Genomic DNA, 26,421 nt, shown 5'->3' with positions numbered 1-26,421 from the left:
CACAGGCTTCACAAATCAGTGGGAGGTTTGTCAGCATCACATTACGAGAGGAGCATGTGGGATGGAAGATATAGTTGCAAATATTTTTGGAAAACACAATCTGCCCTTTGTTTCAAGAGTCCGAGTTTGGGCAGGAGTCTCAGATCCAATTCCCCTCCTTACACAACCCAAGACCTTATCACCTTTCCCCATGTAGATGTTAAAACATGTGTTGCCAGATTCCATGGACTTAGCAGCACCACCCTCATGCAGCATAGCTGTGGAATCAGAACACATGTTTACAGCTCACTGTACTGATATTAAATTCCCCCTTCATTTCTAGTACCTTTGGAGTTCCCTTTCTTTATTGCAAGTTTAAGTATGCATTTAAAAGTATTTTTAAAATATTTTACTCAGCATTTCTCTGTGCTGGTAAACTCAGGCAACTCTAGTCTATCTCTTCCTGGAACCAGAAACTTCATCTTAACTTTATTCCAAAGAGTATACATTGAGAGGGTAGAGGAGGAGGGAGCTGGAGTACAATAGTCAAGCCATGTCTTCCTTGCTCTCCCTGCGGTCACATTACACAAATTTCTAATCTGATTTTTAAATTATGTAAATTTGTACACACGTAGCAAGGAGTAAATATTGGTTATTATCTCAGCAGGTAGTACTGCAATTCCCATTAAGGGAGAAGAAACTGACCTGTGTTTAGGCAAAAAGAAATTGAAAGAAGTCAAAAGTGAGATGCTGAGGGTAAGACCCCAAAGAAATAAAGAGATGGTTTAGCTGTTTTACATGAGAAACCTGAGGAGTGTCTCTTGATTCCTAAGAGGGAGGTGGAAATAAAGGGTAAAGAATGGAGGAAGGAGAGGAGAAAAGGATCAAGAGGTGGTGGGGTAGGGGCTGCAGGAGCAAACGGTAGTAGGATGGCTGAAAAGCCTGTTGAGAATGAGACTCTGAATTTACATGGCCTGCATGCGCTTGCAGTGCACATTGTTGATCTCTCTCATTGACCCCTTCCCAATCTTCAGTCAAATTCTGCTTTGACCAACAGCCTTTGGTACTCTGGAGGAAGAGAAGAAGGGGCTTTGTAGCACACCTGAGACTATGTCCAAGAGATATGAAGACGGCTAAGCATATAGAGGAAAATGATCAACTGATGTAGAAAATCAGGGCCAGAAAAACACCACCGTAATAGGCATTCACAGAAGCATCAGGGAGTGCACTGAACTCCCAAAGGGCACACAACAGCAATTTGAGGCTATTTACCTAGATCTCAACGGACTAGGAGCTTCCAGCTGACAGCTGGGTTACATATCATCCACAAACTCCTAGAAGCTACATGTAGTATCAACAGTCAGTCCACTGGTGGACCAGTGGCTAACATATTGGAAATCAAGGGATACAATGGACATATTTCAAAGAGAGAAAGGCAGAGTGAGTCTCAGTTCCCCTACGCCGCATACACACCCGAGTCCATCACTCTGACTGTGACCGTCAACCCCTTCCAGGACAAGGTGAGTATTGGCTGAGTTCCTACAGAAAGTTGGTGACCCCATGACAGGGATGTCATACAGGGGATTCGAGTTTTAGATGGAGTGATAAGCACTGGAACAGCTGATTTTTAAGGTCTACTCTAACTTGAAATTTTTCAGATCTAAGACAATGGCTTGATATATCTGTTGACTGAACCAAGCTGATCTGCTTGACTGATTATGATTGTATTTGATGAAGGTGGTGGAGAAAGGGGGTAAGATAAAGTGGTGGAGCCCCCTTGTGGGCTAGCAGAGAAATCGTGGGTGAACACAGTTGAGAAGTAACTGGTTCTGAAGCACAAAAGTGTCATAATAAAAAACAAAGCTTAAGGACAAAAGCTACAGGTCATCAAGTAGGGGGTAATTATAGACATAGGTAAGAAGCCAGCGGACCAGCCAAGCAGCTCTTATAATGACCTTGTTGTGGAGAAGAGGTCAGGACGAGGTGGAAGGTGATTTTAGACAGAGAGGTTTAGATTCAAGAAACGATGTGGAGCCCTTTAGACCATCTCCCCACAATCTCCACCAGCCCCCCCAATCCCTCCAATAAAAATAAAATAATAATAGTAACATATTATTCTTTGATAAGAACAATTGGTCTTTGCTCCATCTTATGTATACATGATTTCAAGCAGCTACAGAAAACTATTATTCAGTAACAGATACACTACATAAAAATAACGTATCGCTCTGCACCCTGCCTCTGCCTCCACCTCCCCCACCACACAGTCCTTTCAACCAGTGCATTGGTTCCCAAACACAGATTTCTGGGACCCCAAGAGTTTCTGATTCGGGAAATCTAGGATGGGGCCCAAGAACTCGTATTTCTAATAAGCTACCAAAGACTTCCCTAAGCCTGTCACATGTAGAAATTCTGGAGCTGCCATGGTTAAAGATGACTTTTTTCTGGAATAAGTGGGAAATAGAGATGCTCAGTGCTTGAATAGTGTTGAGGTGGGACCTAGGATCTAAGGTTTTTAAAAATAGTTAGGGTTAAGACAAATCAAGAACTCTCCAAATCCACTTCCTGTCCTGTTCTAGCTTTCTCCACCATTTTTTAAGCTTTATCAAGATTTATAGTTGATATACAAAAACTTTCACATATTCAAAGTGTACATTTTGATGGCTTGGGGCATAATGTATATATGCCTGTCATACCATCAGCACAACCAAGGTACTAAGCTTACTCATCACTTCCAAATTTTTCTTACGTACTTTTGTGTTGTTTGTTTGGTTGGCTGGCTGGTTTTTGTGGGAAGAAATCTTAACATGAGAGTTAGCCTCTCAACATATTTTAAAGTGCACAACACCGTATTGTTAATACAGGGATTTTGTTATATAGCAGATCTGTACAACTTATTCATCTTACGTAAGTGAAACTTTATACCCATTGAGCGACAATTTCCCATTTACTCCCCACCCCCCACAGAGTAGAATTGAACCACAATTCTATTCTGTGCCTCTGTGAGTTTCACTATTTTAGCTTGCCACAACTCCCTGAATGCACCAATCTCATCTGTCCTAGGCCCTTTTATATGGCTCTGTCTCATATACGTGCCCCTGAGAACTCTGAAAGCCCAGCCACCAGCCACAGTCCACGGCACATGCGTCCTTCCTCCACCCATTTTATCTTCTTCTTTTTGTCCTCATCCTCCTGGTTCCATAACCCATCCACACCTAATGCAAGCTCCTGCTGTGTGCCACAGACGCTCCTAGCTGTAACAATGAATCTAGAAGAGTCCTCTGGCTGGACCTAGCTCTCTCTCAGACACGATTTTCAGTTTGCCCTGGGGCTCCACACATGGCGTCACCAGGTAACAGGTGCTGCCTGGCCCTCTATTCCAACCCCAGCACCCACCCCGCTGCATCCCCTGCCTGCCCCTGCCCACCTCTGCCCTGCACAAAAATACTAGGGGCTTCATCACCCATCCACACTAAGTACTCCAGCTCTTCCACAGGAACCTATTTCCAACAATACCCAGATTTTACCTCCCAAAGCAAAAAATGCCAAATTTGAAGGCATTACAAATTAGTCTCCATTTTTCTTATTGCTTTTGATAACACAGTAGTCCCCCCTAATCCTCAGGATATATGCTCCAAGACCCCCAGTGGATTTCTGAAAGTTAGAATAGTATCCAACCCAGCTGCCATCAACCGGATGGCATGTCTGTTCATGTCTCCTACTCACGAATTGAATGCCTCTTCCGTCTTAATTAAGCACTTATCACGCACTGTGGCTGTAACTTGTAGTTTGAGGTATGACAGCAACACTAGCACAAATTTCTTTTTCCTTCTTTACAATTTCACAGATAGAAAATTCATTCTCACCGTGGATCTTAGCAACCTCAGCATACGATTTTTTTTTTTCTCTTTCCTTATTAAGTCAAGAACTTTCGCCTTTTCGCTTAAAGGAAGCACTTGACAGCTTCTCTTGGCATATCTGAATTGCCAGCATCGCCACTCTTGCACTTTGGGGCCATTAAGTAAAAATAAGGGTGATCTGAAAACAAGCACTGCAACGCTGCCACAGTTGATGTGATAAACCAAGTGGCCACTAAGTGACTAAAGGGCAGGAAGCATCCCCAGGGTGGATACGCTGGACAAAGAGAGGATTCACGTCCTGGGTGGGGTAGCACAAGATTTCATCACGCTACTCCGAATGGTGTGTAAGTTAAAACTTACAAATTGTTTATTTCTGGAATTTTCCATTTAATATTTTCAGACCATGGTTGACCACGGGTAGCAAAACTGGGAAAGCAAAACCACAGGTAAGGGAGACGGCTGTATTTTCTTTTCAATGATTGCTCACCTCCGGGGAGAAATCGTCTCCCCTCCATCAGGGAAGCAGTCAGAACCCCAGAATGGAGCTGCCCAGCTACACAAGCCTTGCGGCCACTGTCCCCTTCTGCACAGTCTTCACCGATGCCCTGGACCCCTCAACAACAGCTCTGTTCAATGCACTGAACACAGCCTCTTTTAAGGACAAAGATGCCACCAAAATCCGGGCTTTTTCTGCCACACTGTGGCCATGTCTGAACACTGCATGTGGCCTTTATTCCCTTACCACATGGTATTGGGGTTTTTATTATCATTATGTAGAAGTTACCTTCTCTACCTATTAACCCCACTCACCCCCAAGCCTCAGCTAATGCTCATCTTCTCCAGGAGGACTCCCCCGAATCCACCCCAACCCAGGCCGGCTGAGATCTTTCCCTCTGCGTCTCCCAGCTCTTCTTACCAATCCCTCGGATTTCCCTCCACACCCCATCTCCCTGATTAGGTTGTGAGCTCTCTGAAGACAAATTTACTCATCCGTGTATCTCCTAGCACAGAGCCTAGCGCAGAAAAGTCTTCAATAAATACATGGAAAAGGAAGGAGGGAATGGAGGAAGAGAGGGAAGACGGCAGGCAGGCTGATGACTCAGGGTAATGATATATATAATAATGACCACACATAACTCACGGAGCACTTGTGGTACGCAGGCGCTGTGCTTCACACAGTGCATCGCAAGTCATCAGGGCCAATGTCCCCCTCCGCTGCCCCAGCTCCACCCAGCCACCGAAGGGCTAGTACCTTCCTGTCAGGGGCCTCCTGGACCCTGGTGCTTCCGCAGGGCATGGCCAACATGTGTTTGAGTGGTCAGTGACCACGTCACGTGTTTTTAAGTATTTCAACACTCACTTTTGCATGTGATTGTCCACAACAACTCTCGAAGTAAGTTCTAGTATTGTCCCAGAATCCGGGTGAGGAACGTGTGGCTTACAGGGGTTAAGTTACCTGCCCAAGGTCACACAGAATTCAGAATCCCTGGACACAGAAGCCAAACCCAGGCCGGATCCCAGAGCTTACATCGCTGATAGCCTCTGAGGACTCCTCCACTAGCATGTGGGAGATCCATGAGGACATATTCTGGAAGGGTTTGGGGAGTGTGTGTGCTGGCAATGAGACAGCTCACAGGCACTTGTGACATGAGGATGAAGAAGAGCAGTGGAACAGGGTACGAGTTTACGCAGTCTTTACTCAGTATGCATTTGCTCCTACACCAGGCACAGTCAATGCACAACTCAACCAGGCGAGGCCCTTGGCGTCAAGGAGTTGACCATCTAATGAGGAGACTGACAGACACATAATACAGACATCTCCTGGAGGAGGGCTCTCCAGGCCTGGCGTTGGAAGGCAGCCTTGCCAGCATCCCAGGAAGCTGGGCTAGCGAGGGGCCCACAGCCCCACAGCCAGCTGGTTCCATCCCGGAAGTCCCAGATGCCAGTAGCCCAGCCACAGGGGGCTTCGGGAGCTCCTCACCAGGCCCGGGCCTGGGCTGGGGGGTCCAGCTCTTCACCTCACATCCCTGGTCCCCAGAGGCCATCCAAGGAGTGTGAGATGCCAGCCATGTGTGAAAACCCTTCAAAGTCTCCCCCAGAATCACAATCCTTAGGTTGGCAATAAGACCCCTCTCAAGTTGACTCCAAGCTGCCTCTCAGGCCAGTTTCCCCAAAGTGTAAGGCTCCTTTGTGCCCGTGTGTTCCCTCTGCCTGGGATGTGCTTCCTGTTGCCCCCTCACCTGGGTAACTCCAAGCACCCTATAACACTCAGCTCAAGCATCCCCCTTTGGGGACACCTGATCTAATTCATTTAGAGGCCCTGTCTTATGTTCCCACCATCCCCACCTCCCACCCCTGCACTGACCGCTCTGCTAGACGGCACTTACCATGCTGTTGACTAGTTTTTCTGTCTCTTCACACCAAGTCTTACATTTCTTGATGGCAACAATCTCGTTATAATCAGAATTTGTATCCTTAACACACAGCAAAATGCTGGACCCATGGTGAGTGTTCACTAAGTATCTGGTAAATGAATGAACAAATGAAATAACCCCTTGTCCCTTCTGTTTACACACTGAGAATACACTTTCAGGTGTCCGGGGTAAAAAAATTAAAAAGTCTTCTATCCATCATTTTCATTACAGTAAGAAAGAATGACTATGTCCCTTTTCCCAAGGGGATTTGCATTTCAAATTGCTATGGTTTGAATGTTTGAGTCCCCTCCAAAATTCATAGGTTAAAATTTAATCCCAAATGCAACAGTGTTGTGAGGTGGGGCCTTTAGGAAGGTGTTTGGGTCATGAGGGCTCATGAATAGATTAATGCCATTATAAAAGGGCTTGATGGAGGGAGTTTGCTCGCTCCTGCCCTTCCACCTTCTACACCATGAGAAGACACGGCGTTCCTCTCCTCTGGAGGATCAGCAGGAGGGCCCTTGCCAGATGCCAGTACTTGATCTTGGACTTCCCAGCCTCCAGAACTGTGAGAAATAAATTTTTGTTGATTATAAATTACCCAGTCTCAGGTACTCTCTCACAGAAGCACCAAATGAACTAAGACAGAAATCTTCAAGTTTTCCCTTATTTTAAGGAATTTCTGCTATCAGTGAGTTGGTGGCAGAGGGTGTTTGGGGAGAGTCTTCTCAACCCAGATGGAATCAAGTGCAGTGGTGGTCACCACGAGATAGCTCTACAAAGCTTGCCCTGTAACATCTCCCCGATAGAGCTGGCAGACCCCTGAGTCCCAGAGCCACAGAAAGGGCAAACCCTAGCCCCTTAGACCAGGAAAGAAGTACTGTGTAGCGGGATGAGCCAGGATTTGAAGTCAGGATGCCTAGCATTCCCGTAGTGGGCAATTCGCAACCTTTTCTCTGAGCCTCCCTATACTCATTTGTAATATGAGACACCCATCAGCTGACATGAGGAGCATCTGCTGTCAGAGAGCTTTGCATGCAGCACCCACATGAGATGCTCTGTAGGCTCCACTGCCCTCTGCAGAGAGGGGAAAGTTTCCACACAGCAGGCTCTAGCCCCAGGACACAGCGAGCCTAGTGACGGATGCCATTCTCAAACCATCTGTTGTCAGGAGCCAGCAGCCAGCGTGCTCTGGGTTCACATGGTACCTTAGAGTCAAGTTCAGGGGTGGAGAACCTACGGCCTCAAGGCCACATGTGGCCCTCCGGATCCCCAAGTACGGACCCTCAACCAAATCCAAACTTCACAGAGCAAATCCCTTTATAAAAAGGATTTGTTCTGTAAAATCTGGATTCAGTCAAAAGGCCACACTCAAGGATCTAGAAGGCCACGTGTGTCACTCTCCTGGACACTGTCATTCTCCTGTAGTTTTTGAGGGGAAGAGAATATTCTCCACTTCGACTCTCACCCCCTCCCTCCCTCCTCCTGCTTTCCAACCCCCACTCCCACGTCACTCTGTGTGCCCAAGGTCGTCAGGCAGATGCCCTGACCGAAGCCAGGTTGATCAAAAGTGCTGCTTGTTCCTGAAATGATGGGGCAGAGGTGGTGAAGGGCCTGACAGGATCCAGACCTCACAGGACTCACTCCGCGACGTCCATCACCACAGCCAGGCCCTCCTCCTCCCCGCTCCAGCTCTGCTCTGGCCTCCCACTCCCCTCTCGCCTGGCTCTGTGCTGGGCAGTGCACACTGTCAGAGCCTTACAGCCGTCTTGCTGGATGCAAAAATTAGAGAATGTTGTAGTACTTCACCCTCCATCTCCAAAGAAAAGTCTGTCATCCAAATCCTCCCAACCTTCCCAAACTGAACACTCACACCACAAGATGAAGGTCATTTTCAAGGTGGTAAAGTGAAGTGAGCATCAGTGGGACGATGCCACATTAAGGACTTTTTTTTTTCCTTCCTAAAAGCCGCCTACTTTTTCCCTTTCTAGTATTTGCTACAAAAACAGTAGCTCCTGTGCCATTTGACTTTTTTCCAGGACATTGCATTAAGTCAGGAGATTCTTTTCTCCTTTTTTTTTCCTGAATCAGCCCAACCTAATTGGTTCGTCACTAATTATTTGTTTCCCATGTAGATATTTTTTTCTCATGTCCTCACTGATCTCCAGCTAATAAGCTTTCAAGTGACACGACCCACACAGTTGAGAAGTTGTGGAAGCTGTTTACAAGAGAAGTCACCTCTTCTTTCTGTGAAGGGACTACCTGCTGCATCCCTCATTCTGGATTCACGGTGCAACAGCCCTATCCCCACCCCAGGTCTGGCAATGAACCTCAGAATTCCTGTGGGGGTGCAGCCAGCACAGCGCACAGAGTGTGGTGAAGGTTACCATTCTAGCTTATTAATTTGCCTGACTACCACTCGGGAGATGAAGAAATAAAGGGAATAAAAGCATATTCATCATCTTCATTGAGCTGTGGGATGAAATACTTATTTTGGAAATAATGGTTCCAGGTAGGAGGGCAGTGAAAAATGAGGCCCGTGAGAAGCGAATGTTTTATTACACAATTTCTAAAATGTGAGCACTTAGTACTCTTTCATTATCATACATTATTACAGTTCTATAAAAATCATTTCCAGGAAATCAATGCCAAAGTTTTGAAGCCTCCCAAAAAGAGCTAGAAGGCAAAGTTGAGAAAAAGCCCTTTAAATAGAGAAATTAGACTTTCGACTTTGTGTATTAAGATTTACTATGGCAATATCCACACTCAGACGTGGTCAGCCCCACGTGAACAACACAGTGACGGGGAATTTGTGGAGCTCCTCTTGTGCCACAACTTCAAAAGATTGCAATAGTTTTAGAAAGGTTATGACCTTCCTGTTTTTCAGATGGGAAAACTGAAGCCCGGAAAGTGTAAGTGGAGTTGCTGTCAGTGAAAGCCAGCGAGGCAGTGACGGTGCAGAAAAAAAATCCATCTGTTTGGATTTACAACTCTACCACCTCTTCATTTGCTGCACGGCCGGTTTGGAGCACATCTTCACCCAGCCCTGCTCAGGCTCTAGTATTTCCACTCCCTTCATTGGAATCCAGCTTTCCGTTCCAAGGAGTGCATCAACTTGCTGTATAATTTGCTGATCACGCTGGCGCAGAAACATTGGGAGGCTTTCGACTCCTGCTCTCTCATGGGGATCAAGACCTGCAAAGTCGTCAGGGAAACCACATGGCCAGCCTGCAGCCTTAAGGAACATCCCGATGCCTAAGGAAAACCACTCGGTCCATCTGAGCTTCCAAATGTCACCCCACTGAGGTAAAGCCAGTGGAGCAACCCATAAATCCACCTTGGGTGGTGATGACGCTTTCATATGTGTATAGACCCTGACAGCTACAAGCAATGCATGGACTCCTCTCACTTTATCGTCGTAAGAAGTTCATAAACAAGATATTCCTAGCACAGAGCTTCTTGCATTCTAACATAAACAGGAATCACCTGGGGATTTGTAAAAATGCAGATTCTGATTCAGTAGGTCTGGGGTGGGGCAGCCTGAGGCTCCACATTTCTAAAAAGCCCCCAGATGATGTTGATTCTGCTGCTCTAAGGACCATACTTTGAACAGTGAAACCCTAAAGCACAGTTTGGAAACTGCAGTTCTAAGGATTGAAAAGGCAGTAGCAATGGGTAGTTCACCCATGATGGGGCTCAAATGGAGTATTAGCCAGCTGAAGACATCTCCTACATTACTGTTTTATTAACACCTGACAGGATTACAGGGTGTTCCACACAGGGGAAAACACCTCTGGAGAACATGTTCTGATGGAGCCCAGGAAAGGAGTGAAACAAGATTAACTCACGGGAGAAGCGGGCAAGTGGTCTGGCATTCTTGTCTCCAGCTTCATTTGCAACTGGAAAAAAAAAAACAGGATGTAATTAAAAACAAGGCCGGTGTGTCCGCATACGTGTCCAATCTACAGCCAATCTTCTGGATGTTTTGACATTACGCTATATTTGAGAGTCTTTGTAAGTGGATAAAAGCAGCTTTACTCTCTCTCCTTCTATATTTCTAAGGCTGCTCTCAACACCTAAACGAGGTCAAATGTCTGAATCATTCTGATTAAACATTCAGATAAAGCTAGAGAGGACCTAAACGACACTCAATTTAATACGCCTAGAGAAGTTAACTCGTTTACACCCACTTAGTAAGAGGCACGTGCACCAGATTTCCAAACTAGTGAATGTCCTTCACCTTCAGGATTCTTCCAACGGGAATGACCTTGAACATGAAATGCACTCCCAGCACCGGAATGTGTCTGGTTTTCTGGGATCCATATGGGGCAAAGCCAAGGCAGGGATTTCAGACGATAACAACAAAGTTGGTTTTTGGTATGAAAGATACTAAACGGAGATGCTAAGAAACAGAGGAGTTCATAAAGGGGGAGTCAGAGAACTGCCCAAGAAAACCCTACCCCTAAAGCTTCTCTGGAGGGCAGTTTACCTCCTTTGAAAAACCTCTATAATAATATAATTTATCATCATGCAGATAGAGTCATAACATCCCCTATAATTTATGAACCTATCTTCATGGGTAAAAAAGAGATCAGTTATTAAGCAGAAACACAACTTTCGCTCACTTTAAATATCACATTTCATGACCATAAATTTAGATTATACCTTGGTTGTTTTGTGTATGCATAGTAGACAGATATTTGTGATCTACTTGAATGAACATCCAAAACAATCAACAGGAAAAACCTGCTCATGTTAGCTCAGAAGAAACAGTCAATTCATAGGCAGAATAAAGGAGATTGCTAACGTAACCATCAACGTAGGAGAAGTGGCCACAAGAGGACAGAAGAAATACAGTAACTACTTCCTGAACTTATTACATCATTTTGCGAAGAATTAAAGGAGTCAGAAAATTCCTTTCATTCTCTCACAAAGGTAAACATTTAAAAATTCACTAAATTTGGACAATTTTTAAAAATGAATGGATTCAACCTCAGTCTCTTTTGTATTTCTGGCATTAGCGTTGCCTCACTGTTTCCAGTCTGTGCATTAACAAACAAGACATTATGCAAAAACGACCAGCAGGGGGAGGTAATATTGCATCCAGCTCCCATCGTCTCTCATATCACAGGATTTCAAAAAAAATAAAGAAATCAAAAAATTACTAGACTCTGTACAAATAAATTTTAAATGAAAAGATTGCCAACTCAAAAATGGGTCTGGAAGTTCTAAGAGCAATGGGTATTTTCTTGCTGTCTTCTAAAATCTTTTATAGAGCCATCACATGAACATAAAGAATTCACATTCATATTCCTGCCTCTAAGCAGAGTTACTTTAAAATATTTCAGAACAATAGCCTACTATCTCAGAAGTCTTTAAGCACAGTTTCATATCCTCACATCAGGAAGATATGGATAGTATCCTAGCTAAGTATGAGAGACATTACTTTTATGAGCACTTGGAAAACTTAGAAAACCAAAGTTGTCATACAACCAAAAAAGGAAGAAAAGAGAGAGAGTAAGGGAGGAAGGAGGAGTGAGCCCCAGTTAGGTACAGACATGAATTTCCCTGGCCCTTGAGTTCAAATTGTTTCCTCTTTAGACATCACAGATCTCTGAAGGAAGACATGGAGCCAGGTTCTTTCCAAAACATTTGCTGCAGAAACCGATGGGCCACTCTTAAAGTGGGATTACAAAGACCACTGCAGTTGCTGAGAACATGAGCAAGCTCCTAAATGCTCAACTTGGAGAGTGCACATTCTCCCAGGGACAAGAAAAGAGGAACAGGGACACCAGTGTCGCTTTTGCGCATGCAGCAACAGCTGCGTCCTCACTCAGCCTGGGACCTTCCTGCCCGCCACCCTATCCAAGGATGGGAATTGCTGAGCCAGATGTGAGTCATGCCAGGAGAGGCAGGAATCAAGATACAGGCCAGCGGGGTACACCAGGAGAGTTGCCTCTACCCAGAAGGAATCTGAACCCCGCTACGAGCATGATTTCCCTACACACAGACCCAATGCCACACTCCCCTGCTGAAAGGTCTCCAAGGACGCCCAAGCCCTACAAGACAGAATCCAGCTCACTTGGCATGGTATTGAAAGTTGGCCCCAACGCATTCTTCCACTAGTTTCCCAGAGCATCTTTCAGCACTCACTCACAGGCACTAAATGGGCCACCCCCAAACAAGCCCTTCACACACTGTCCCCTCCTCACTCCAGCTCCTGCTGCCCCCCTCCCTGGGACACCTCTCTCACGTCTTCTGGCCAACTCCTACTCATCCTTTAAGGTTCAGGTGGAGCCGTTCACTTCAGAGAAGCCTCCTTGCCTCAAACCACACCTTCTCTGTGTCATAGATCTCTGCCCACACACCTCTTCCAGGCCCACGGTTCTCCAGCTTCGGCAGACATCACCACTAGGAAGGATTGTTAAGATATGGATGGCAGGACTTTAAAATACAACTTCTGATTCGGTGGGTCTGGTGTGAGACCCAAGAATCTGCATTTCTGAAACATTCCAGGTAATCCAGCAGATGCTGGCCTGGGGTCCATAAGCTACCCCACCTAAAGCAAGGATCATAACTTTTCATCTTTATATTTCTACTCTTTTGAACAGTGACTGCCCCACAGAATGAGGCATTCGGTCAGTATTTTTAGAACTGAAGTAGACTGAAGAGATACAAACTGCCACAGATGGCTTAGCAGACCAGAGATCAGACTGTCTTCCAGAAGACTGGAGAAAGCCCCAGATGTGTTTTGTTTGGTTCCACAATGCTTTTAATTTTTAAACAATTGGTTGCCTACATTTAAAAATCAAGAGATTTGAGATATAAATAAATAGATATTGCCAGCTTCTTTCAAATAACAGGGGAGAGTGGAACACGAGGCCTCTGGTCCCACAGGACACAATGGGTCGACACTGAGATGCCCCCTCCGGGTGGCTCCACCTCCCGCACATTCAGGATGCAGCTCTCTGCTGACTATTGCTGGACTGTCTATACACTCTGTGGGGTCCAGAAGGCACGTGACATCAGGACTTCTTAAAGAGCGTAAACAATGAAACTAAACCTCAACAGAGACCAGCACTACAAAAAGTGGCTGTAGCTTGGCTTGCTAAGCCCTTCTGTCCCCAGCCCACAACTTCCCAGACATTTCTGGTGGTCCACTGGCATGCTGCAGGCCTGCTCAGACACACCCAGGCATCTCCACCAGCAGAGGAGCCTTTGAACACTGCCGTTTGCCTTGCCTTTTAAAAAATGAAAAGCTTTCGCAATAACATAGGCGTTCCATTTATCAGATGCAATTAGAGCTTGAATTTGGTGAGATCTTACAGAAACCATTACGTACATTTATGTAAAGTTATCCATGCTATACTGTTGCACAAAATGTAAGGTCCAGATCAGTATGTATAATGGATTCTATCAATGTTGAGTTGCATGAGACGCCATCTCTATAAAAATTTTTTTTTAATTAGCCAGGCGTGGTGACATATGCCTGTAGTCCCAGCTACTCATGAGGCTGAGGCAGGAGGATCGCTTGAGCCCAGGAGTTCGAGGCTGCAGTGAAGTATGACCACACCACTGCACTCCAGCCTCGGTGACAGAGCAACATCCTGTCTCTTAAAAAACATGTTGAGTTGCATGTCTAGGCTACACGTGTATATAGGCAGAGAGGGATGAAAGGAAGGGTGTTCAGATATATTAACAGTTATTCTGTGTGGTGGCATTTGGGAAAAATTTTTTGTACTTTTCTGCATAAACTCAATAGTTTATGATAAGGGTGCGCTGTGTTTATAATCAGGAAAATGTTTTTATTAAAGGATAGAAAACAAATGGCTAGTGCTCTTTTTCAAAATATATTATTTTGGATACATGTTACATATATATTGTATGTTTCAGATTCAGATTTAAGAGCAGTCCTGGATCACAGAATCCAGGGCACCTGCCATCTCTAGTCCAAGGGGACTCCCTGTAAGACTCAGGAAGTATGTCTCTCACCGCCCTCTCCAGGAGGTTCCACACATCCCCTGTCAGTGGTTTGCAGTCCTAGATGCACATTAGAATCACCTGGGGAACTTTACAAAATCCTGATGCCCCAGCCACATCCCAGACCAGGTAAACCAGGCCCCTGGAGGTAGGACCCAAGCATCAGTATTTTCTAAGTCCCCAGGTGACTCCAGTGAGCAGCCAAGGCAGGGAAACACTAATAAAGGGTGTAACTTCATACATCTTTAGCAAAGCAACGTTCAGGGAGGAGGGTGTGGCTCGGATCTCTTCAAAAATAATTACCCCTATTCGGTTCTTCTTTTCAGGATGCTACTGTTTTGTCGAAATCCTGAATAGAGGCATGCCTCTGCTTTTAGAAAAACTCAACCGTTAAGATGGCAAACTTAACTTCAGAGACCAATTAGTGGCAACTCTTCACATCATGAAGCGTTCTTTATAAAAGGATTCACCTCACATCGCCACCAAACGTCAACGTGTGTGTACTGAGCACCATCTGGGTGCTCAGCACTGCACTGGACTCTGGGAGGAGGGTTTCCAGGGTGGATTTCCCCCAGCCTGACACACAGGCCAAGTTCGGGGGCAAACTGCGCCTCTCAATCTGGGTTTATCCAAGTGTGATCAGCTGAGGAACTGACTTGATGATGAGGTTGATGACGATGCAGCAGATTCCTTGGTCCCACCCCAGATCCACTGAGTCAGAGTCCCTGCAAGTGGGGACAGGGCTCTAGTTAAACAATTGCCTCGGATGCCATTTAGGTGCACTTATGTCTGAGAAGCAGCACTCTAAAGGCAGTGTTCCCTTCTGTGTTGGCTCTGTTTTCCCTCCCCAAAACTGGCCAGAAAAAAATCTCTAAGTAAGGACTTGCTGTGGAGACCAGTGGGAGGAAGGCAAGTGGGAAGGGAAATAAACTCAGATCCATGAGCATCTCAACTCCAGGTGATGGAGGGGGCTCTGATGTGCCAGCTAGGCTGCAGCAATCCAGGCCATCAGAAAGGGCAGGGGAAGATAAGGCGGGCCAAATGGTCGTGCTGGTGGCCTGGGCAGGTGCACACTGTTTTGTAATCAAAACTAGCACCAAAACACTGTCACCCTTGTTTTGAAAGCCCTGGCACCTGGGTGAGCATAAACACAGCTGGGATGCTGGAAGCCAGGGCAAACACATAGTGGGTAGCAGGCCTGCGGCAGAGCCTGGCTTCCTGCAAGGAAATCTGCCCAATGCACTGGCTCACTGCTGCTCTGCCACAAGCTCTGGGTCTGGCCCAGGGGCCTTCTCCAGGTGAGCTCCTTTGGAAAGTCTGATGGATGGAATGCCAGGCACAACAGACCTCCAGAAGAGAGCACTGGAGTGAGATTCCAGGCACCTTCCCTGGTCACTTAAAAGGTGAAGGCTGAAATTACTTATGGGTGTTTGACCTCACCTTGCCTTGCCTTCTGACTTGCAAAGATGCAAGCAACAGCAAAGGAAATAGAATGGAATGCTGGGGAGAAAGAGACTTGGTCCAAAATTATCATTAACCACCTTTGCTTAGATGTCACCTAAGTAGGGCCTTCCATGACCACCTATTAAGATCTCAGCTCCTGACTCCCCCTTCCTCTGCTTCCCATCCCCCTTTTCTGCTTTATTCCTCCCTACAGCACTTATCACTTTCTCATATGCCCCACATTTCACTGGGTTTATTGCCTTTCTCCTTCCGTTACAATATAAGCACCAGACAAGCACAGATTCTCTGCCACTGAAAACACTGCTGTCTCCCAGTGCCTGGCACACGTATTTATTGATTGAATCGACGACCACCTCCTACCAATCGACCGTGCAGAGTGTAATGGGGGTCAAGAATATTAGAAGGAGTCAGGAAGAGGAAGACACAAGGACATTAACATCCCTGAGCATCCATGTGTGCTCTAAGTATCCATTCAGTTCTTCAAAGATATTTATCAAATAATGAATAAATTGCAAGTACCAATGTGTAAATACCCAGTCACAGTCCCTGCCTTCACATTGAATAGGACTGTCATTCCCATTCAATAGACAGGAGCTCAGAAAGGTTGGGTAATCTTCCCAAGACGACACAATTGTGTGGCAGAACCCCAATCCAAACCCAAGTATGTCTGGCTCCAAAGTCCATGTCCTTTCCATCTCGCCTCTTTGACCTCCAAGAATGGAAGGCAAGTAGGAACCATGCTCCAGAGAGGGCTGCACCTAGAGGAGAGCCAGGCTGCAGCCTGACCCTCTCCCCTGTGCCTCTAGCTGCAGTGAGAGGCAGGTACCAGCTTGCAGGGAATGGTGGAAGTCACTTGCCTGACACCTGGTACCTGGCATAAGCCCAGGAGATTGTCAATAGAGAAAGACTCTTTTGTAAGGTGGGAAAAGAAGCCAGGACTAACAATAATAGGATCTAGAAGAGGGAGAAGCTAGTGATGAAGGGAGAAGATTCATCGCCATGTTCATTCAGGAGTCCCGACTACAAGTGTCTTCCCAACCCTATTTAGCCTTCTAGAGGTAGAAAACAGTAACAAGGGAATAGAATCAAGAATTAAATTTGACTTAGCATGAACCAGTACAACTCACAAAGGCAGCCCCTAGGAGGCAAGTCCTATTCCAACAGACCGAGTGGCTTGTCCAAGATCAGACCGAGGCAAGGCAGCAGAGTCAGAAATGTCATTCATTTCTTCCCGCTCAAGGCCAGCATTCCCAGAGACGGGAACACACCCTATCTCTTTAACTCCCACAAAATGATTTGTCAAGGGTAAAGCAGAAGGTCTGGCTTACTTTGCCCCCATGTGGTTTGATAAATACTGATGCTTGACAAGCCTGAGATCAGTTTTAAGCATAAAAATATACAACTCTGACTGGCAATGGCAAATGGAGTGTCGAGCAGTTTCTGATGCCAAGTCTGAGCTTAGCGAGATGTGGCTGTGATATGGGACCAAAGCCTGCTGTGGTCGGGGTGGGGGAGGCTAAACGGGGATGTCAGGATGGGTAAACCTGCCAGGTTACATGGAACATAAAAGAATGTGGCCATAAATGGATAATTCACAAAGATGATTGAGTTATAAACACATACAATGTATTGTTGGAGTTGCTTAAAATGAGAGAGGTTCTCTAACACAATAACTAAGGACCAGGCTAAGCACTGTTTGGTTGTTACGTAGTTTTGTCTTCACAGAGACCCTCTGAGGTTATTGCTATTATTTCCCCATTTTACAGGTGTGGAAACTGAGTCTTTTGAGAACTTAAGTAAATTGCCTGAGATGAAACAACTAGTAAGTGGCAGGTCTAGAAATTGAATCTAATACTGCCTTATTCCAGAGCCAGTGCTCTCAACCCCTGTGCTGTCCATCATATTTTTAACATCCAAGTGTTACTACTATTGGATGAGCCTCACTGCCACTAAATCCAGGCCTGGCAGGAGAGCCCCTTCCCTCCCCATCACTTAGCCTCCAGTCGGAAGCACCACGGAGGAATGCGCTGTGCTCTCCTGCTCCTTCTGGGACAGAGCTCAGCAATCCAGTTGGAATGTGTGTCCCAGAGACATGAAAGGCATCACCACCCCCCCAGCCTGTTCCTTCCCCACTTCTTTATTAGAAACGCTCAGCATTGCCTCATTATACCTTCCGGGCCAATTTGGCTGTCAAATCGACTCTGAATAAGGCTATTGCACAAAAGAAAATAAAACCAATTTGTAGTGATGACACATCGGGGCTGATAATTTGAGAGTGGCAGGGATGATGCACCTTCCGGGCCCTTCTCTCTGAGAGTAATGGGCAGGTCCTTACAGAAGGCAAGGCTTGCCTGCCACAGGGCAGGATGGCTTGCCCGCTCACTCAGCCTGGGGTGCAATGAAACACAGGCAGAGGAAAAATCAAAGAAGCCTTTGCCAACCTGAGAAGACAGCTTGAAAAACATATTTCCTTTACTTTTTTTTTATTTGGAGGAATTTGAGTCTATGGAAAAGCTCATGCAATCTATTTCTTTCTTCCCTGATCCTGATTGTATATGTTTGTTTATTTATCTATACCCTACTTTGTTCTACAAATTACATTTTATTTATGTTTTGCTGTACACATCAATCTTTTCTGGAACAAAGTGAGATACTAATGAAAGGTGAAATTTACTTATTTCAATCAATTCTTTGCTCCCTTTCCCTGACCCTCTTTCCAAGTTGCCAGGTTTCAGGTTGACCCTACAGGGCTCTCTGTCACTGAGATCCAACAGTCAATGACCCTCTGCTGAGCACCCTCCAGGTTCCCTCCTCCTGGGCGCTGTGCTGCATGTAGGGATGGATGTAACCTGGTCCTCAGGTAGCAGGGAGTCCAGCTGAGACCGGCAGGCCCAGAACTGAGCTTCCTGGCACACAGTATTTAAGTTGTTGTCATATGAATTTATCAAGGTGTTGGGTATTTCTGTGGAAATCACCGGCCAGGCTACCAGGCCCTGACCTCAATGAACCTGATGTCTCATTGGGGAAACATATTACTAATACATGAGATGATCCAGACTCTGTTGAATACTACGTGAAGGGTCCCTGTTCCAGAAAGGAGAGATCCTTGTGGTCTGAAGTGAGTATAACCAGGAAATTTCCAAGAAGATGGGGACAGGTGAGATGTAGAGAGGTGGAAAGGATGATAGTCTGTCCAGGGTGTGGTATATTCTAGGACCTGAAAGCAGACTGAGACATACCAATTATATTATAAATTTCTCTCTTTTGCAGACATGAAAAGGTTTTTATTGGAGGAAAGGGGAATAGTAAAAAGCCATGAAAGGACAGCACCCAGCTCTTGGTACATATAAAAAGGCCTTCCCTGCTGCAACTCTGCCTTCTTCCTATCCCATCTACAAATGTGTTGTATCTGCAGATGGGAACGTGACTTTGTCGGAGAATAGATGTGTCTGAACATGCTCTAAATTCAAGTGCTGGTACACCAGTCCAGCGCCAGCAATCGCTCCAAAGCACTGCAGCCCGACGTGGACGTGAGTTCTTCCTGGTGGTGACAGCCTGGGTGGCCCTGTCCAGCCCTCTTGGCTGACACCCTGGTGGCTGCCATGGACATCAGGCTGCAGGACTGCTGGCCGGCACAGGGACCCCTAACTTTGGCCCCATTAAAACATCCCAGTTGAGTAAACCAGGCAAAAGCCAACCACTCACAGTTAACAAGAATCAAAAGTATTGGAGATTAAAATACAACATCAAGCTGGCTGCTCAAACTGTTAACTAATGACACTCTACCCCAGACGAGGCAAGGAAAGGTATACGGGGGAAGAGGAAGAACACTCAAATTTATCAAGCCCCTTCTTCATGCCAGGCACTGGTAGGAACTTTATGCCTATAATTTTTATTTAATTTTCATACTGTACCATGAGGTAAGCATTATTATTCCTATTCTCAGATGAAGAAAGTGAGGCTTAGAGGAAGTTAAATAACTTCCCCAAATCAGGACCAGTAAGTGGGAAAGCTGGGATTGAAACCCAGTTCTGTGAGCCCTTTTCTTCTCTTTTTCCCACAGTTCAGACCGTTGGAAAACACATTAAAAATCTTCTAGCCCAGTTTCACATCTCATGCTTAGATCCCCTACAACATCCCAAACAAGTGGGCGTCCAGCTCATGTCTGAATTGTCTCTAGGGATGGGAGCTCCTTCCCCCTGGAGGTAGGCCCCTTCACCTTTAAACAGTTCTCCAAAAGTTAAAAAACCTTTCTCCATAACGATGAAACCTCTCCAGGTCTTCATTCTGCCCCTCACAGAACAGGTGTGACTCCCCTTCCTCCTGAGGGTCCTCCCAGCATTCGATGACAACTGTCATGGACTCAGACCCTTGAGCCTTCTCTTCTCCAAACTAGCAAGCCCAGTTCCCTCTTCATGTGACAAAGATATCCCAAGGCCTTTACCCACAAAAGTAAAGTCCCTTAAGTCATTGCAGAAAGAAGAGAATGTGTTTTATTTTAAATAAGCCTCAGCAACCCATTGCTTAACACCACTCATTCCCACGGAGATCTCTAGGCTAAGCCAAATCTCCACCTTTCTCAGTCGAGTTCTTTTTTATAGTTTCACGCTAAAGAGAAGTGGAGGCACCTGGGAATGAACCATGTTCTGCATCATCCATCTGGGAACCATCCAAACAGGCTGGGCGTGTTCCAGAAGGCTGCCATCTAAATCAGTGCATCTCGGACTTGAGCTTGCACAAGAACTGCCGGGGTGTCTTGTTAAAATGAACACACTTTTTCAGGTGATCTAGAAGCATGGCCTGAGATACTGCATTTCCAAAAAACTCCCAGGTGATGCTGACGGTTCTGGCCCAGGAACCACACTTTGAGGAGCAAGGTGCTAAAGGATATAACCCGCTTTGAAAAGGAAAAGCCAAGTATACTTTCTAAGAGTCCACTGGAAAGCACTGGGCAGTTTTGGAAATGTGCACTATAGAATGTAAAGGTCAATTCTCTTGGGTTTTTTCCACAATTTTTTTGAGAGAAAGAACTGTTAAAAGCCCAATTTTGAAACCTACCTAAGGATAGAGATTGATACTGTGTGAGTGTGAGAAGGAGCACTCAAGGCAGAGGGTGACAGAGAGAAACTCACCCCCCTCAACCGGCATTAAATAGAACAGAGCTCGGCTCGAGCCTGGCAAGCTTACCTACCTTGGCAAGCCACCAGCAGAGCACAAAGGCCAAAATGCACAAACATATCCTCAGATCCCAGATAGAAATCAACCCCACAGCCAGAAATTAACCTGCGCTGCTCCATTTTGATCCAAGCTCCTCACAGTACCTTGAGCTCATGACCACTAGCGTGTGTGCACGCACACACACACACACACACACACACACGCCTCCCAAACATCAGCTCAGGCCTGTGCTGCCACCACTGTTATATCCAGCAGCATAAATCATCGAATCATTACCAACTGGCTTCAGGCTACACAGATCAAAATGCACCAAATAAATAAAACTAGGCACAGGCTATCATGCCCTTAGGCAAGGAACTCAGATGCCCACTAAACTGAGTTGCCCTTGGAAGAAACACCTCTTTTCACATTATCTCCCTCCAGTCCAGCACAGGGCCTGGCACACAGAACCTGCTATGCAAAGAGCTGGTCTTGAAGTCACAGAGGCCCTGAGGTGGCGACTGGCCATGCTGTTAGGAACTGACCTCCTCTGTCCAGAAGCCAAAAAGCCCTCTACTGACCAGTTAAAGGCTTGATCTTAGGTTGGCATCTTATCTTCTAAGCCAGATGGAAATTTGGGGACCATTTGGGGGTCAAGAACTTGAGGCAGGTGTGTTTGGCATGGTAAGCACAGTGTTTAAAAATAAACAATGTGAATTCCCTTGGGAACAGTTCCCCAGGGGTTGCAGGAATTCCTGTTGCTCACACCAGGTTGCCTTCATTCCAGTTGCCTCCCGGAGCCCTCCACACAGACGTGCATCAGGACTCTCACACCAAACGTGCCAAAGCAGAACTGTCTATTTCTCCCAGAAATCTGCTCTTCCCCCAGGTGTCCCCACCTCAGTACATGGCACCACCTTTCTCTACCTTCCCCCCTCCCTACCCAAGTTGATCAGGACAAAAACGTGACATGACCCTTATTTCTATTCTTTCTTTCATAAGCTTGGCCCTCCCATTAGTAAATCCTGTAGGCTTTGCTTCTAAAATAGATCCTAAACTCCTACAATGCCTTCCAGCTCCTACTGTGAAAGTCTGGCCCAAGCATCCAGGGCCCCTCACTCAGAAGCTCCCTGTATAAAACCCTCCACTGCTTCTCCTGGTGTTCAAATCGTTGCCCCCAAGTCCCCTTCTAACTGGATGGACCTCTTCTACTCTTCTCTTCTCCTCTTCTCCTCCACTAGTTACCTAAGCTCTAGCTACACTGGCCACCTTTCTACCTCTCAAACCTGCCCAATGCATTCCCATTTCACTTGCTCTTCCTGCTTGGAATGTGATTCTACTGGCATTAAGGATTCCAGCAGTAGCAGCTTCCCTTATAGGCCCTTCCTCGAGCCCTTACATGTGCCAGCTCATGCATTCTTTGGAACAGTCCTGGGAGATAGGGCCACTGATATCCCCACTTCACACAGGAGGTAACTGAGGCCAGGGAGGTTTCCAATCGTCCACCTTGTCCTATCCTATAATCTTCTGTAAGCTCCCCATGCCCTGCTCTAAAGGAGAGAGGCCATGCCTGGATGACAAAACCCTCTAAAACATGGCCCAGCCATGCCTCTGGCCTTGTCCCACCACACCCCTGCATGGCAGCCATGCTGAGCTGCTCTGCCTGCAGCCTCCCTGGGGGACAAGTCCCTCTGTGTTCATACTCCTGTCCTTGGCACCCATGTTCTATCAAGGAGAGGTGTAAAGACTGCAGGCTTCAGAATCAGACAGACCCAATTTGGAATCCCGGCGGCTCTGCTGTCTTACCAAACCTCTGAATCACTTTCCCGTATGTGGAAATTAGTCACATTACTTGCGCCCAGGGTTGTCAGGATGAGAGAGAAAATATGTGAACCACTTAACACCAACTTGGTGCACGATTGTGATGAGATGCTCAATGCGAGGTGGATGTTGGTGGTGTTATCTGTTTAACGTCTATTTTTTTTAATAATACATGTGTTTCATAAAAGTAGGGACATCTCCTTAACACATTCGTATCTTCACCACTGAGCACGTGTGTGACGCGTAAATCTCAGCAACGGTCTACTGCAGATATGGGGAAAGGATGTCTTTGAATTCTGGTTCCAGATTCTGGACCCAGAAGCCCAGGATCTAAGGAAACCCTGCTCTGGTCCTTTTGTTTTACTATAAACAGAAAAAGCTGAGAAATGCACAAAATTGCATGTTCAGCACCTTTGATTTTATGTTCGAAAAATTAACTTAGAAAAAACAGGGGGCAAGGAAGACCCAGCTCTGGTGTCCAGGAGGAGGTGTGGGGTGGGGGGCAGGCGGGAGAGGAAGGGTGCCCCAGAAACGTGGGCATCTCACTGAACCTTCAGGGATCATCTTTATTATTATTATTTTACAGACCGTTGAAATATATAACTATGTGTCTGTGAGCCAGGAAGAAATGAAGCACTCAGGGCAAACTGACCGTTACCCACTTTCAAAGAAGGCAGCTCCTCATCACACGCTGGCAACCGGGCTGGACTGGTAAACTTCCACAGTGTCCCCGCTGACAGGCGTATTCCAGCTAAAGAATGTCAATGCGTGGCGCGGCGGCCTGTGCTTCCGGGATGCACGTCATAAACCTTCACGGGAAGCACCTGATGTGTCTTTCCTTCATCTCCCTTTATAAAAGTTTCTACACAGGCCTATTTTTCCTTCAAAGCACTCAACACATACACACACACACACACACACACACACACACACACACACACACACTCCCAGCCCCTAACTGCCTGGAGGATTGCAGCAGTTTTCGTTTTCTGTCTCACAAGGTTTTCCTGCTACTGAGCTTAGAGTCTACTAGCTAAGGTTTCTAATGCATGCTGTGACAGGGCAGTCCTGGGCACTCACACAGAGCAAGGTTGCAGGGGTCCGTATATTAGGTGAGGGGTTGGAATCGGACTTTCCAAGAAAATCAAATTGAAGCTCACAATGAGATTTCAAAAAATACACTGCCTTTGAGTCTTCAAGGGGAACGACATTCCCTCAGCTCTGCAAAAGGGAACCTCGTCTGAAAGACCAAGGACATGCACAAAATGGGAACAGTTTTTTTCTATGCACTTTGAGCAACTGGGTGTTAGTAAAGCTGTGTTATGAGAGTCACTTTTAATTATGTGATTGCAGACTTTGATGTCTGCTGCTGTTTGTCACTTATAGTGCAGTGACGGAGCTCCAGACTTTGAATCCCAGACCCTGACTTTGAATCTCAGCCTCTGCCTGCCGGGCCCCGACTCCCTTACTCGGCTGCTGTGGGCCCGAGCTGCTTCTCCTACTAAACGGTTTTCCCAGCACTTGCCCTGCCGATCTCATCGTGTTGTTTTTAGAAAGGACTGAATAAGCTATCTTACAAGAAACGCTCTGTAAACCGTAAAGTGATGCAGGCCCTAAGAGGACTTCCTGTCACATTGTGAAATTTTATATCTCAACTAATACAGAGACTCTTACTCCCCTGGACAAACATTGTGACCCCTTTATTTAACTTCAGGGTTTGTATTTAAATAACACAATAGCAGGTATGATTAGTATTGTACAATGAAGAGAAATACAGCTGGTAAGAAGATGGAGAGGGCCCAGGGTTCAGGATAGGCTGGTCAGATGGGGCCTCCAATAAGAAGCTCTGAGCAGAGCCCCAGATGAAGTGGGGAAGCCCAGAGACAAGCACAGCTGGCGGGGGGAGTGGCGAGTGCAAAGGCCCTGAGGTGGAACATGATGGATCGGTGACACCGCCTGCTGCAGTGCCTAGCACAGAGTAAGCAGGAGCCAGTGTGACAATGACTATCACTCTCACTGCTGCTGAAACACCTAGTTACCAGCTGAGGATGAGCCAAAGCCAGGGAAGCCCAATGTATCACAACAGATGCCAGTCAGGGCCCCTTCAGCCCACAGCTCCCCAGTGAGAACTTCTGCTCTGGGGGCTCTTTTAATGCTGCCACAGAAAACTGCCATGTGTGGGCAGAGGCCATTAGGAATACGCACAGGAGGGCAGTGAATTTATTCTGCTTTATTCTCAATTGCATTCTTCCTCCTCCACATTTGCCTTCCCCTCCCTCTCCCCAAGCGCACTTGCTGAGGAAAGGAGGTCTCCGCTGGCGCAGACCTCGCATTTGCCCCGTTCACACGTGCTGAGCCCCAGTGTGAGCCCAGCCCTGGGGTAGGACTGGGGACGCTGAACTGCAGCAGGGTCAGATCTCTCTTGGGGAGCTCACTGTTGGACGAGGGGTTATGTGTGGGAAAAAAGAAAAACTGGTCAAAAATAATGCGAGCCCAGTTGGAGAAGCAGCAGGGTGGTCCTCAGCACAGAGTGCTCTGGGAGCTCGCAGAAGGGAACTCTCCACCCACCACCCATGATGCCAGGTCCCCCCTTAGATGTTCTCATTGCACCCACTTCCTTTCTTCCCTTCCTCCATGGCACTATGAAAACTGTAACTGACTAGCAAGTTGTTTAATGTCTGCCTCCCCCGCCCCCAGACTGTGGACCCTATAAGCCAGGGCCTGGCTTGGTCTCATTCACATCTGGATCCCGGGCACCTGACTCACAGCTGGAATGTGGCAGAGGCACAGAAAGACACCGTAAATAAATAATGTTGCTGAACACCGGAACTCTTCATTCCATTGGGGAAATGGGATATCAGCCCCCAAGATGGCTCCCAACAAGCCTCGCCTCCTGGTGCTCACACCCTGCCTGCTCCCTTCTTACACTGAATCAGGACAGATCCATATGACCAACAAAATACTGTGAAGTGATGGTGTATGATTTCCAAAGCTTGGAAAGCTTCTAAGGCTCATAAGAAATATTGCTACTCACACCTTGCTCTCTCTCGGATCAAGTGCTCTAGGGGGAGATGGGGCAGCCATGCCGTAAGGATGCTAAGCAGCCTGCGGAGAGGTCCACATGGGGAAGAACCAAGGCCTCCTGCTGAAAGCCAGCATCAACTCGCCGGCCGTGTGAGTGAGCCACATGGAAAGCAGGACCTTCAGCCCCGGTCAGGCCTTCAGAGGACCACAGCCCCGGCTGACGTCTTGAATGAAGTCTCAGGAGAGACCCTGAGCCAAAACCACCTCACCAAGCTGCTTCCAGATTCCTGCCCCCTGGGAAGTATGTGAGATTACAAATCTTCACTGTTGTTTTAAGCTGCCAGGTTTCAGAGTAACTCATTACTCAGCAATACATAACTGACACAGGAAAGGACTAGAGAACCTTCATAGAGCAGAACTTTGAGGAACAAGGAGGATTCCACCATGCCCAGAAGAGGCATATGTTGTGTTTCGTGCAGAGGGAAGAGCATGAGGAAAGTGCATGGGGGACTGTGTGCCCAGGGAATGGGGGAGCATCTCAGATGGCTGGAGCACAGGGACCAGGAGTGACACTGAAAAGGGAGGTGGGTTCCGCACAGTCGAGTATTGTTCTAAAGGGTCTAGACTCTATAGATGCAGAAATAATTATTTCCATCTATAAATGAGGCAACTAAAGCTTAGAAAGTTTAAGGAATTTGTCCAAGGGCACCCAGCTAGTAAGT

General features: G+C 46.6%; 1 protein-coding gene across 1 annotated transcript in view; it reads right to left on the bottom strand.

Annotated features, from left to right (window-relative positions):
• The window catches only part of PDE1C (phosphodiesterase 1C, calmodulin-dependent 70kDa), a 556,088-nt gene that overhangs the window by 457,640 nt on the left and 72,027 nt on the right, over nucleotides 1-26,421 (bottom strand). The window contains exon 2 of the mRNA XM_012638761.1: nucleotides 10,102-10,152. Coding sequence (XP_012494215.1) covers nucleotides 10,102-10,152 — 51 coding nt within the window. The remainder of the gene's footprint in view (nucleotides 1-10,101; nucleotides 10,153-26,421) is intronic.

This window comes from Propithecus coquereli, unplaced genomic scaffold (genome assembly GCF_000956105.1).
Source record: "Propithecus coquereli isolate 6110/MARCELLA unplaced genomic scaffold, Pcoq_1.0 Scaffold134, whole genome shotgun sequence".
In the NCBI taxonomy this organism is placed as follows: Eukaryota; Metazoa; Chordata; class Mammalia; order Primates; family Indriidae; genus Propithecus; species Propithecus coquereli.
The sequence above is the reverse complement of the archived record's forward strand: the minus strand, read 5'-3'. Positions and strand labels throughout refer to the sequence as shown.